Source organism: Amblyomma mixtum, chromosome 8 (assembly GCF_055824585.1).
Source record: "Amblyomma mixtum isolate Tamu chromosome 8, ASM5582458v1, whole genome shotgun sequence".
NCBI classification, from domain to species: domain Eukaryota; kingdom Metazoa; phylum Arthropoda; class Arachnida; order Ixodida; family Ixodidae; genus Amblyomma; species Amblyomma mixtum.
Window position 1 is genome coordinate 7,300,485 of NC_143019.1, and position 14,229 is coordinate 7,314,713.

Consider the following 14,229-nt stretch of genomic DNA (forward strand, 5'->3'; position numbering starts at 1 on the left):
GCAGGACACCTCATCCTAAAGATAATGCAGTTCACAATTTAAATGAGGCAACATACAGCCATCGTCATAAGTTTATAAAATAGAAATGTGATTTCTTTGCATTCAAAGTGCCTCACTTGAGAATTAATGGTGCGTTATGCAATTCACACACTCAGAATTGGGCTGCATTCAAAGGGTTTCACAATTTTTTTTTATCATTAACATTTCTTTCCCTACACTTTCACCTGCCATGGGTTCACCTGCCCCTTTCTCCATTTTCACAGCAATGCATTCCCACTACAGGGTTACTTCACCAGAGTGTTTCCAGCAAAACTCTCGTACTTTCAGCTTCCCCTCAGCACTTCTAGGCCTGTTCACCAGCACGGTAGTCCCGTGCTAATAAACTGCCTTTATAATACTACAGTGCTAACAACTTTGCCCCTCTTAAAAAAGAAGACCACTGAGCAGTCCAGATGTAGTCCTCAAAACTGCACTGCACTCTACTAGGCTCGGAATGCAATGTTGCCACCCAAGCTTCCTGACCCACCATAGACAGCCGCAAGACAGTTCGCAAGCCTAAAAGTTTCCCCGCAGCAGAAATGGCAAGGATTTTAAATTGCGGGGATTAACATCCCGAAGCACTGCACGGGCTATGAGAAACGCTAAATAGAGGGTTCTACATTAACCTAAGACCAGCAGAGGCCCTTTACAGTGCACTGACATTGCACAGCACGTGGGGTGCCTTTTGCGTTTCGCCTCCATCGAAATGCGGCCGCCACAACTGGAATTGGGCCAAGGTCCTGTGGCTCAGTGACTGAGCACTAACCACAGGGCCAATGCACCAGAGAATTGAGAATAGAAGTGCCACATTATGATGCACTTCCTGGTGAGATTTGTAGTATCATGCAGGATGCATGGTGTGAAGTATTATGAGGGTTTATGTGTCAGGTGCACCACTAACATTGTAAAAGTAGCGATGCGGTTATAACGCAGCATAGAATGCAAGTAAGTCTAGTATTTGCTGCCGAGCTTATTGGAGTTTCGCTGATCACTTCTTATCCCGTACTGGTGACTGCAATATATTTTCTCCAATTCCAGAATGTCCCCAGAGAACAATTACCAGTTGAGCTTTGGATTCACTGTCAAGTGAAAACACTTGCATATCCTTCCGCTAGAATACTTGAAGAGTCCAGTATACCCTATCTAAATACATTGGATCTCTTGGATAAAAAAAAAGGCTCAAGGCTTCTACAGAAACCCTACCTCGTAGGTGTCAATAAGCGAGACCAGAGCTCAACATAAGCGATCCACGAAATCTGGTATTTCTTGCCAAGGACATTGTCAGCCTATTCTACCTTCCGAGTAGCCTGCTTTCGAAAGATAACATCTCTGTGCGCTTGATATGTGCATGCTCTCCAGCAACTGCGCACGAGACTTGTTCAAACGGGCAAAAAGTGTACACAACTAGTGCTGGGACCAAATGGGTGGTCATTAGCCGACAGCAACAGAATTAGGTTACACATTAAACCACACAGGTATAAACCTCACGACATCCAGCTGTGCAATTCATGTGCTGTGGGAAAAAGACTCGCACTGAATGCCATGCAAGGCATGTTTTGAATTATGCCCTGAATTGAAAAAAAGGAGCACAACTAGCAAGCATCACTTGACAGTAGCATTTGCACCACGTTAGAAGAAAAGACAGCTATGCACATTCAAACTGGTTAAGTAGGGATGAAGAATGGCGTCTTATAAATAGAGGCAGGAATTGAGAACCAGCATCGATCCTTTGCCAGAACAGACACAGGTTTCACATCAACAGGCTGAATGCACAAACACAAGGAAAGAACAGACAAAGTAGCGCTGCCTTTAAATACAGCAGTCAGGAAAAGGGAAGGAAAAGAGCCTTTAATTGTGACTTGAAAGACAGCAAGAGTTTACGATACGACCCTGGGTTGCCAAACCAGATGTGCTAAAAACAATCCAAGTTATTCTTGCTACTCGTGCGCCCATTCAAAGAAGACGTGTTAAAGGATAAAGTTAGCCTGAAAGGCTTTTAAATTACAGCAAGTTTCTGCAAGCTCCGTCAGTCACAATTGCATGCAGACCAAGCCATGCAAGTTGCCAGTCACGCAGGTTTAAAAAAAAAAAACTGGCAGGCAACCCAGCCTCGCACAATGCCCAATATGAGCACAGCATTGAGATGTTCTCACCATTTCAACAGACTTCTAACTGCGACTACAAGATCTACACCATACCTTTTGAAAGACGTACACACCATGCACAGCTCCGCGGCTGGCAAGACATCGAACCATTTCTTTCGGTCCACACAAACCCTGCTTCCGTTTGTCCGTCACTCGTCGTCCACAAGGGCTTGAAGTGGACTTGCATGCCATTCCGAACTTCCACTGTCGCAAGATGCCCGTTCCCTACTCTTCGACCGTCACCGGCTTGACATTGTCACAGGCCCACAATCACAATTCACAGCCACGAGGCTAGGTGGTGCAAGTCAGTCGCACAAAGCAGTCTTCGTAACACACGTCCAATAATGCCCTCCGCAATGCACCACCAGGTCACGGGCTTCTCCACACCACTGCAGGGATCCCTGTTCCAGAAAACGTCACTCTTCACCCACGGGCACTTGCGACACACATTCTCAGCTGCTCTCTCTCAACAAACTCTGTCATCACAAAGCTTTCGTATAGCTCCGCCGTCACTGAAATTTACCGCGAAAAACGCCGCACGCTCGATTGTCCACAACTTCAAGTTAAAGGCTTTTTCAGCACAGTAACCTGCATGCCAATCCCTTCATACTGAATGACTGCCTCTTTTTTATTATTAATAAATCCTACTGGATTATCTTGCCCCTAATCTTAACCAGATGGCGAAGCATACCTGGCCATCACGGACCTTCACGCGTTGCAAAACTCAGCCTTCTCCGCACAGCCAATCCTTTCCAGGTGCAAGCGTCAGCCCTTTATTCTTCCATGCATCACTCTCAGCCCCCGTTTCCCAATCTCCTCTCAATTTCCTCTTCTTTTGTCACAAATATTAAACCCACAGTTCCCGCCCAACAAGATGTCAATACCCCTTCATGCCAAGGTCGGCAACCGTGCTCCGTTAGGACCCACCCCTACCCTCCTACTCCAACGTAAACCTCAATCTCCCTTTTTCACTCCGTTAGAGCCATTCATGTCGGCAAACGTGACATCCGAGATGGGCTTGATCACGTCTCCAGATCCGTCCAGGACTGGCATGGCCGCACCCTTCCGCTTGATGCGGGCGTACGGCCCGATGTCCGGATCCATGATGAAGTCGTAGAGAACCTTGACCCACGAGTTGTGCTGGGGCAGGTCGTCGTAGAACTCACCGGCAATCTTCTTGACCTGCCGAGAGGAGCAAAAGTGGCAGCGCCTGAACAGAATGTTGCAGTGATTTTCAGCCCTGCAAAGTTCCCATTTTGCAGCTATCAGTACAAATGCTGTACATTGCAAATGCTACATGAACACTGCAGAGTCATGACCGAGAACTTTTTGGAATGGGGGAGGGGGGGGATGGCCGGGGATGGGGGAGGCGGTAGGTTAGCACCAAAAAGGCACTACAGTCAAACCTCGTAACAACGAACATGGATATTACGAATTATTGGCTATATCAAACTATTCCTAAACATTTTCAACAAACAGATGCATTTCTTACTCTACATACTGAACACAGCTTGCCATAAAACAGATATATCGACCTGCCGGCGCCAGTCTTTGCCCGGGCTTATGGCAGGTGGCAGGCTTTGCCTCGCTACACGGGTGACTGGTAGCGGAGTGGCAAGCATTCGCTCTATAGTGCGCTTTGCCAGCAGCGCCACAGAAGATAGAGCGGCGAGAAAAGCTGGCAGACAGGCTGCCCCGGAACCAGTGACGCAGTCGGTTGTTGTAGCTTTCCAGCCGCAGTTCTCTGCCCACGTCGACTATCACGGACGGAGGTGGTGATAAAGGCGATAGCCTTCGTCCTGGCGTCCGTTTTTTTTAAGTGAAACCGCTGTAATGCGAAGAAGCCACCGTGGCTGGTATTTGTCTGCCACCGCATGCTGCGGTGCTGTGCAGCAAAGGCAACTTAACTAGTGCTTGCAGCTCGGTTTTTTGGTGCCTCTGCAATTGCCACGAGCAGTTTCGAAACAGCGCTAAAGCTATGAAAAAGGTCTCTACCAGTTTCGATGACTAAATTTAGCTCCTTCATCGCAAGTTTTCCGGCGACATTTTATAAGTTAAACCTGAATGTAACCTCCATATAGCGAATTCCTTGATATAACGAAGTTTTTCAATTGCCTAAAGCCACCCCCATTGAAGCGCGTTTATTCGAGACCTCCATGTAACCAACGCCTAGCGGCGGTTGACCTTGATGTAACAAACTCACTAGGCCGACTGTCTGTTAGCTTGTGCTGAGTTGCGAAAAGTAAAGCATGAACTGACATGAGAGGAGTGTCAACGATCACAATGAGCGACCGCAGTTGAGACAGCGCGTCCGTCAGTGCATCTCCGTTGCTTTCGCTTTTGCTGCCCCTCAGTTACGCAAGCTGTGGCAGAGGTGGCAGCGGCTGCTGAGGCACTCGTGCTATCAGGCATCGAATAATGGGGTTTCCTGTAAACATTTTCAAGGTGATTTCACCTACATTTATTTCTTATTTTGGTTTCCGTTCGGCATTGCCCTTCAGGTCTTCTCGCGAAAACTTCATGTAACGAAAACCTGGATGTAACGAAAAATCCCGCACTTTTTTCAACTTCGTTATATCAAGGTTTAACTGCATTATAAATTTCAGCTATATCGAACTATTTTACGACTTTTTACCAGTTCCCTATAACGAGGTTTCACTATGTGGTCTAAACTACCCACATGAAGCAAAAATTAGAAACAGCAAATTAGTGCTAGGCTTGGAGAACATCCATTGGATTTTATTAATGAACAAAGAATTAAACTTGACATGCAAGATGAGAAAAGTTACTATCACCTAAGCGTGCCAATCAAGCTGTGTAGTTGTTTTCTGCTAGCGCATAAAAAATATCCGAAATGAGCCCCTTTTCCCCCACATCTGGACGTCCATGTGTGCGGGCGTCAAATCGCTACCAAGTTCACTTGGTACAGGTCTCCCCTATATGTAAGGGAACAAAGAGTTTTCACAGAAAGACGAATTTTTTGGTTGGTACTCTATCGAAAGTAGAAAATAATTTTTGGGTATTATACACCAAGAGGGAGATGAGTTAGAAAACGGGGAAAACTCTGCTTGTCACAAATACCTATATATGGAGTTATCATTACCTGAAAACTTAAACTCTGTTCCCTTTCATACTGGACGGGCCAGTATATCACACAAGTAATGCTGGCTGTAGCGGCCAACCAAGCTTGCATGCTATGAAACGGCAAGTAAAGTCAGCATAAAGCAAAGCTTCGGTCCCAGTCTAATACACCTGTTGTTGATGGATCAATACGCAAGACCTGGTTGCTATATTCTTAGTGTGACTAATAACACCAGTACGCCGTTATTGCTATTTCGCTTTGAAATATGCAGTCCACCTATAGGAGAGCCCGAGCCACAGTGGAGACTTTTTGAAAGACTAGTGGAAGCTGTGATAACAAGCCCGCATTAAAAGGAATGTTTACAAAAGTCGACCTTGAGAGGTGCTCCAAGGTCAAAGTCTGGCCCCACTCCATCTTCTTCGCCCTCACCACTCACCAGGGGCAACTTGGAGCCCGGCACTCCGGGGAAGTCGTGGTGCTCCATGTGGTAGCCCACGTTGAATGTGAGCCAGTTGAGGCAGCCGTAGTAGGAGTACGTCTCAAAGCCCTTCTTGAACATGTAGTGCTCGGAGACAAAGTGGCCGGCCACCGGATGGAGGCCCATGGCCAGGAGGGAGCCGCCAATCATGTAGAACATCACCTTTCCCCCTGCACAAGCAAGAAGGCACCGTGCAATAATGCCAGTTCACGGTTCTGTCGATACTTCACAGATCACGGTTGCCAAGGTAATAACAAATACTTATTTGCTGGTTGGTTTATTGGGGTTTGACGTCCTGCAACTCAGGCTTATGAGGGACGCCGTAGTGAAGGGCTCCGGAAATTTCAACCACCTGGGGTTCTTTAACATGCACTGACATCGCACAGCACATGGGCCTCTAGAATTTCGCCTTCATCGAAATTCGGCCGCCACAGCCGGGATCGAACCCGCGTCTTTCGGGTCAGCAGTCGAGCGCCGTAACCACTGAGCCACCGCGGCGGGGCAAAAAATACTTACTTGCATTAACTGAGGTCACTACTTGTTCACATTCCACAGTGCCTACAGGCATTACAGTACTCAGCAAAGCGCTGTAACAGCAGACTTGGGACTCAAGAGCTACAGTATACAATGTGCTACTTAATGGCCATTGGGAAAAATAATTCATATGTGAAAAGATCTGTTCCAGGGCACACTGCTTTGAGCGCATGAACCCCATAACTGAACATACAACATTGCAGGAACTAGCAACATGATGCCTTGAATCTTAGTTTGGAGACTATAGACCGCACTGTCACACATGTCAGAATGATAGGATACAAGACCTAGTGTTTTCCAAGGTAAACAGCAGAGTGTGTCTCTAAAGAGGAATGTCCAGGCATCAACTGTAAAGCATCTGCATTTGGCTTCAATACTTCCCAGTTCTGAGGTCACATGCTATTAGTACTGGGTCACCCGTGGACAGCACTAATTAAATGACAAACATACTCTGTGTGAAAGTAAAAAGCGTTTTAGAAAATATTCTGTTTCTACAAGGTAAATACAAGGCTCCACGTGTAGTTAAATGATTCATAAGAAAAAAAAATAAACAGCGGGAGTGGGGGGTAGGGTATCAAGATCCTGGCAGTGCTTTCTCCTAACCTTTTTCTAATAATACAAGGCCAAGTGCTGTAAAGTTTAATTGACATTCTGAAAGACATAATAAAAGAGCAAACATATTTCACTCAACACCTTGGCATGGTTACGGCAGTATGGCTGCAGAATTAATCATAGGATACCATGAATAACCAGCTTCAAGGCACCCTCATAAACTGTAAGTAGCTCAGGACCGAATTCTTCCGAGACTATAAAAAAACCATTTAGCAACTTTTCTTTTTTTTTTCTTTTTTTTTTTGTAAAGCACTTTGATCCCATCCGATCGCAATTTTAATTTAGCACAACGCCAGAGCGCAGCAAGAAATTTTTACTGCGAGCAATTCTATAACAACCTAGGTGCTGCCCACAAGGTCATTCAAAAGTGCCGCACAAAGTGCCTGCACGTACCGCAGCACTGGTAGACGAGCCAGTCGAAGGTGAGCTGGACAAGCAAGTTGAGCACCTCGAGACCAGTGACGGGCTTGGGAAAGACAAGCACAGGCCTGAGCGCATAGAAGAGGGGCTGCAGGATCACCCAGAGCAGCTTCGTGCCTGTGTGGCAGAACAGCTTGGCCTCCAGCTCCGTTGGGAGATCCGCATCTAATGTGTCTATGCCCTGCGTGGGTGACATGAAACGCAGAGTGCGGTTTGTCTCTCTTTTTTTTCTTTATGCAGGAATGCATTACTTTGCGCTTGTTGCATCCGAAAAAAAAATCAGTCGACTGTAGTTATAGCGGGTACTCTGGGTCATAGCACTTGGCTCTGGGTGGTAGCACAATGATCATTTATTACTCCATCAGTGCCCTGGGCTGGGCCTTATACAAGGGAGGGGGCACAATAATAAATATTTGTTCGCAGTCATAATATGCAAGAAAAAAAGAAGAAACAGATAAGGTGGCACGGAAACGTACAATTCTAGGAAACTGGATGTAAGGTAAAAAAACAATAAAAAAAAGAACGGTTGACTGGTCAACACTATCGTTACTCACATTTCAAGAAGAAATGTTGTGTTATTAATTTAGAAATGCATCCCCGGCCCTGAGAACTTCCGAGTTCTTCGGCACAAGGAGTGCACAAACCTGGCAATTTATCACTTGGAATGTGCCCAACAGATGGCAGCACTACATCCACTTGCACAGTCACTTACTTGTTTCAGTTCAACATGTGGCATAACATCTATTTTGAACACAAAAGACACTAATGAACTCCACGAAGACACCTTGCTGGCATCCTAACCTTCGCATTTATCAGCAAAGCTGCTGGCATGACGAAGACAGATGGAGATGGATGTTAGCTCGTCGACTATGTGTCATGGACATTCAATGTCACTGGGTTTAATAAGCCATAGGTGCCAATCACAAGATAGCGAGTGTAGAGACTATGTCGCAGACACGACAAATGTGCCTCATGAGGTGATGCTTTACGTTTCCTGCTTAAGCTACCACATGCCACTGCTCTGTAAGCTGGAACTTGAAGTTCAGTAAAAGAGAAGGCAAAGGGTGCACTGAAATGCGTGAAATGACACAGTTATCTTTTATTTGGTTTTATAGACTGTCCTGCACAAGATGTGCCAATACAGCATTTTTGCATGAGTAGGCTTCAGTGGGACAAAGACCTGCTTAAATTTTTTTTTCCTTGCCACTGTTTTCTTTTTTATCTGCACATGAAGCCCTTCTCATCCCAGAAGTCGGAAGTATAAATTTATTTCAGCATGCACACGTCGAGATGGGCTGTGCACGCTAACATTTAGGAATGCTTAAGTTTGTTAACTTATAATGCTCCCATGATAAGAATATGTAGATGAATAGCAACCTAACTTCTGTTGCACTTGTATGGAATTTCATGGCAGGACTACGCTGGTATAGAAGTTTATCAGGTGAGTTCGTTCATTACATTTCGGAAAGCCTGAACAGGCTGTGAACAGTAACTGTGAACAGTTACTGTGAACAGTAACAAGAATGCGAAGAAAGGAGCACAAAATAACAGAGAGAAATGCTGTTGTTCTGTGTTTCTTTCTTCGCATCCTTGTTTCTTTTAGCGCTTCAGCATTCCAAAATTGTGACATTGGTATGTTTGTCATGCCAAAGAGGGAGTTTTTGTCGTGACATACAATGATACTGTTTACCTCGGAGAAGGGCGCATATACATCCATTGCTGTATAGAAAGCTTCCGGACTCCCACAAAATACCCCATATAAAGACACCACCAGAACAGAAAACTCCCAGAAAACACCCCTACAAAAACACCCTTAGTATGAAAAACTCCCCAAAAACACCCACTTCTAAACCTTACCTGACCAAATTACCATAGAAAATGCATTTTTGATACCACCCAGGCTACTCCCGGACCCACATTGTAACTCAGGCCTACATAGAAAATGTTTTCACTGGCCAGTGGGGAAATATGGGAGTTCTCAGTTGTGACATACTACGATGGCACCTGCAACAGCAACATTACTTGCCCCTAAAAAGGATCCACATGCAGCTACAGCTCCAGAACATTTGCCTCACTCGATGCCAACACAAATGGGTCTCACTTTATGCCCTATACCTCACTTTTCTCACCCTTACCTGGTACCGGTGGTGCTCCAAGTGGTATTTCCGGAAGGATATCGATGCTGGAATTCCCACGGGCAGGTTGGCGAACATGCCAAACAGGCGGTTGGGCAACGGCCGGCCAGGTCCGAAGGCATGGTTGTGCGCGATTTCGTGGATGCCCAGCATGAGTGCATGGTTGATGACACCGCCAAAGAAGTAGGCCAGAAAGACTATGGTGAACCAAGAGGCGTCACGCAGCAGCCAAAACATGAACAGCTGCAGTGAGACCATGCCCACAATCTGCCACTTGAACCACGGGTCTGTGACCATCAGCTCCTTGATCTCGGGGTACTTCTCTGCACAGGGTGGGAAAGGGCAGAGAGAACATAAATTTCACTCCACAGTCAACATGCACCCTTTCTGAAGTCGTACACAGCTGCGACTCTGCCTCTCTGCAATCACTTAGGCTGAAACAGCATGGCTATAGCTTTTTTTTCTTACTAGTAGTACCGAGGGACATTAATAGTGACATAACACATCATTCAGTTTTACGAAAATCAAACAACTTGAGAACAAGCCATGAACATAACTGCCACTCTCCACAACCACATATTAATGCATACACCCACTCATTTTTTTACTAGACATATACCACAATGGAATGCTCCACACACTGCTGTTCCACAATCCTAAACAATGTGAAAACAGGACTGAAGAGGATATCAGGGTTCATGCTGGTTTTCAGCCATGAAATTCAAGGATTTTCAAGAACTTCTAAGGCCCCCGACTATTTCTTTCAAGGATTTAGCAACACAGCATTTAGCAAAGGAGCATTTCTTACATCTCACGTATCTTGCATTTATTGCACAAGAGACATTTAACGTAAAAAATAAACCTCTCATGAGGGCCATTTACCAAAAAAGAGTTGCTAGTTAGAGCGGTAACTGCAACACCAACAAATTTCTGCCGTTTTTACCCTCAGCTGCACCTCACATCTGTCCTGCGTCTGCAAGCTTCGCCGTTGAAAGCGTCGTGGAACTTGACCACAGCTTTATTTTATTATAAGCTGATGGATTTGACATCTCGCCGCACCAAAAGCAGACCTTTCATTCAGCTCTGGCTGCTTTAGACGCACCGTCGGCTGCGGTTTCAGTGTGAAACAGGCTAGGCCTAGCAACGACTACGGCGGCCAAGCAGCAGTGTAGTCTGCCGCCAGACGTGCCTGCACACGGCATCATTGCAAAATGATTGGCACCTGAGCCAGCACACTCATCCTTTGCTCGAAATCATTCTATTAACAAAGCTGTTTCGACTTTTCTGGTGCGAACTTTCTTTATGTATGTATAGCGAGCCAAGCGGCGATCGATCACTGTTGCCGGCATGAAAGAAAATTTCCTGAATGGCAGCACAGCTGTGGGCGACGCTGAAGCCCCTACAACTTTGCTTTTTCTATGGTGGACAGAAAATTTTACAGAATGGCTTTAGGTGAATCCTGCATTGCGTTAGCAGAGCGACGCAGACATGCTTGCTGTGTGCCGGTGAACAGCCTGCGTCGCAACTGTGTAGGCTTCCTACGCTTACGGCGCACCAGGTTCTGTGTGCCCGAACCGCGTTCACACTGTCTTTTCGCTTTGCACCCAAACCTTGTTCTTGGGGCAGGTTATGGGGTGACGGTAGCCATGTGCGGTGTCAGGTGGAGACAGTGCGGCTTCATCTGCGTTTACGCAGAGCTCTTGCCGAAGGGACGGCAATCAAAGCCGTAAAGGTGGAGCTCCAGTAAAGTTATTTCCAACAAGATAATTAACAAAACTTAAAGGATACTAGCATTTTTCCACAGCCGCCTCCCTCACCACACCAGAATTCAAGGGTTTTCAAGGACCCCATTAAAATTCAAGGACTCTCAAGGCCCTTGAAAACACTTCTTCCAAATTCAAGGGTTTTCAAGGTTTTCAAGGACCCGCATGGACCCTGGGATATGTAAAACATAATTTGGATGTGTCATAATTTTGCACATTTCATCGTACTGTTGTTTCTAAATCTAAAAGTGTAACAATGTTTGCTGCTCTCTACCCTGTAACATCCTTTGCCAGCCAACAGGATATGGAACTAAATGTTAAATGTGGAAATAGCATGGAAAGTGTGGCAGTGTACAGGCCTGGCCCAGTGTGGGATAGTCAGGTGCTGGAAAAGGGTAGTTAAACGTAACAATTCGCAGTAACTAGTGAGCGCCTTGATTGCTGTATTATATGAAATCGTTACTGGTCTGTGCATACAATACAGTCTAAGTAAAAAATATCCTGCAGTACAGCTAATTTTGTATGGCCAGCACTCCCAACCTCTTGAACCTCCTTACTCCTACAGAACTTAGGGCTCTCACCAGTACAAGCCCACCACATTGCTATGACGCAAATATTCCAGGCTCCATTTTTTTTTATGCGAAGCATATTAACGTAGGTTTCGGGCCTTCGCGCGACGCCCGGCGGTGGCCACCATTGACCTTCAAGTGACCTTCAAGTAGGTCACGTGACATGACGTCACGTGATGGCGTCACACCGGCTGCAGATGGGGCCTCATATCGCGCCCTCGGTCGCCTCCCGGCGGTGGCCACCATTGACCTTGAAGTGAGATCACATGATGTGACGTCACGTGATGTTGTCACACCGGCTGCAGATGGGTCCTCATATCGCGCCGTCGGACGTCGCCCGGCGGAGGCCTCCACGCTTCGGTTCGCGCCGTCGCGCGCGACGCGGCGGCGGCGCAACCATCGCTGCATCACGTGATATGTGACGTCACGCCAGGGATGAGGCCATGGATGAGGCGGCGCGCGCCCGCCGTCGCGTCAGTCTCTGTGCCCGCAACCGCGCCAGCGTTTTTGCGCCGGGCGTGTATGCGGTCAATATGCCTCCAAACGCTACGGACATGCTTCGCATCCACTGGGCTTAACCTTGATAAGCCTCCAATTTTTTGACAGAAACTGGACTTACCAGGCATGAAGCACTTTTATTTTTATCTCAACTCTGCTCCTGATTAGCTGATGCCAGTTCTACTTCCCATAGTGCCCTGTGGTTTTAACGAGACATGTTACATGCCCAGACCTACTCAACCTCAAATGTTCCAGACCACTGACTCAGCTATTCAGAGGCTTTTTAACGAAGATTACGGCTGTTCGTCATGATGCGAATACGTATATTGCAATCCCTTTCAAAACGGAGATGTATGTTGTGGTGTTAACACTGCCGAAGCTACTTTCCAGCATCAGGGAATCTAACAGCCTATCAGGCTTCCTATTTGATGCGCTTTTTTACTAGATTGATAGCTCATCAGTAGTAGACAAGTAAACAGGCTATTAGAGATTTTCACTAGGGACCCTTGCCTCAAGTATTTCTTTATATGGCCCGGTCAATCACTCCACCTATATTCAAGTTATTCTTGTTAGTATTTTTTACTTCAGACTGCAACTGCGACAACACAACGCAGTCCCCTTGCAAAGCGGACACAGATAAACTGCGCTAGCACAGGTGGCACCTCCCAGAAACACTACACTGAACTCGCTATGAAGGCAGTGTGGTGTGAAGGCAGTGTGCACTGTTCAAAATGCTTTCCACAGCCCGGATCTCGCTAGTGCCACCTGTTTAACAGATATGATGTAAGCTTTCCGCTCTAGTTTCGCCAAATAAAATAAAACCGTCAGCGCTTACAGATTTAAGCAAGCTGGGTAAGCACAAACTTTTTATTCAAATTCACGAGCAGATGGCTGGAAAAACACCCACAACTCGCTTGGTTACAACGCAAGCCATATAGCGCACTCACTCACGCACGCACGTACGCACGCGCGCGTGCGCGCGCACACAGCTGTCGCACAATCTGCCTGAAAAGCAAACGCAACCGAGCAGACATACGCGCGCGATGCGAAAATTCATGGTTGGCTAATTTCAGCACCGTACCTGTTTTACCCGCTCCGCTCCCCTCTCCTCTCCCGGCGTTGTTCAGGCTCCCGCTGCGGTGCCTCAATTAGCGCGCTCGGCTACTGAGCCGGAGTACCAGGGTTCCGAGCCCGGCCGCTCAGGCAGTTTTTATGAAGGAGATTTGCGCATAAAGGCACCCGCGTCTTGTACGATGTCAGCGCACGTTAAAGAACCCCGGGAGGTACGAATTAATACGGCGCCCTCCACTACGATGTCGCTAACAATGAATTTCTCTCTTTTTCTTCTGCCACCTCCCCCCCCCCACACACACACACGCGCGCGCGCGCGCGCGCAGGGCGTGGTTGAGGTGTCCACCGACCGGTGAGACAGCTACTGCGCTTTTCCCTTCCTCGTTAACGAATTCGTTTTACTGGGTAAGGAGTCACAACGCGAAAATGGCGGCGTCTGTCTGTAGCTTCGATCGGAGAGCGAAGGCCAGCTACATTCGATGATGATGAAAACGTTTATTAAAGCCTTAGTTGAAGGGAAGGCTGATCGGGTCCCTAGTCCGGGACGCCGTTGGTGAAAGCCGCTGCCCGTGCTCTGGCGAAGAGGGCTCGTTGTTCCTCGAGGTCCGAGCTGGACAGGGCCGCCTCCCAGCCCTCCCGCGTTGGCTGATTTATGATCTCAATGCTGTCATTTTTCTGACAAGCCCATACCATGTGGTACAAGTTTGCCTTCTAGCTACATTCGAGAAGCACCTGCCCCTCTTCATTTATTTTTATTTCACTCGTGTGCCTCACCTGTGCCCAGAAGGTTGCGAAAACAAATTACGAACAACTTTAGCGACTAAAGTAGTGAAAGGCGAAAGCCTGAGTGCTGCACGGAACGCCGGAATTAGCTTAAAGTGCTA

The 14,229-nt window shown here is 47.0% G+C and overlaps 1 protein-coding gene across 1 annotated transcript in view; it reads right to left on the bottom strand.

Moving 5' to 3' along the window:
• Nucleotides 1–1,867: 1,867 nt before the first annotated feature.
• The window catches only part of ifc (delta4-sphingolipid-FADS-like protein ifc), a 48,947-nt gene continuing 36,585 nt past the window's right edge, over nt 1,868–14,229 (bottom strand). Inside the window, exons 2-5 of the mRNA XM_089556407.1 lie at nt 9,445–9,767; nt 7,283–7,490; nt 5,702–5,913; nt 1,868–3,365 (exon numbers count right to left, since the gene is read on the bottom strand). Coding sequence (XP_089412533.1) covers nt 3,138–3,365; nt 5,702–5,913; nt 7,283–7,490; nt 9,445–9,767 — 971 coding nt within the window. The 3' untranslated portion in view covers nt 1,868–3,137. The remainder of the gene's footprint in view (nt 3,366–5,701; nt 5,914–7,282; nt 7,491–9,444; nt 9,768–14,229) is intronic.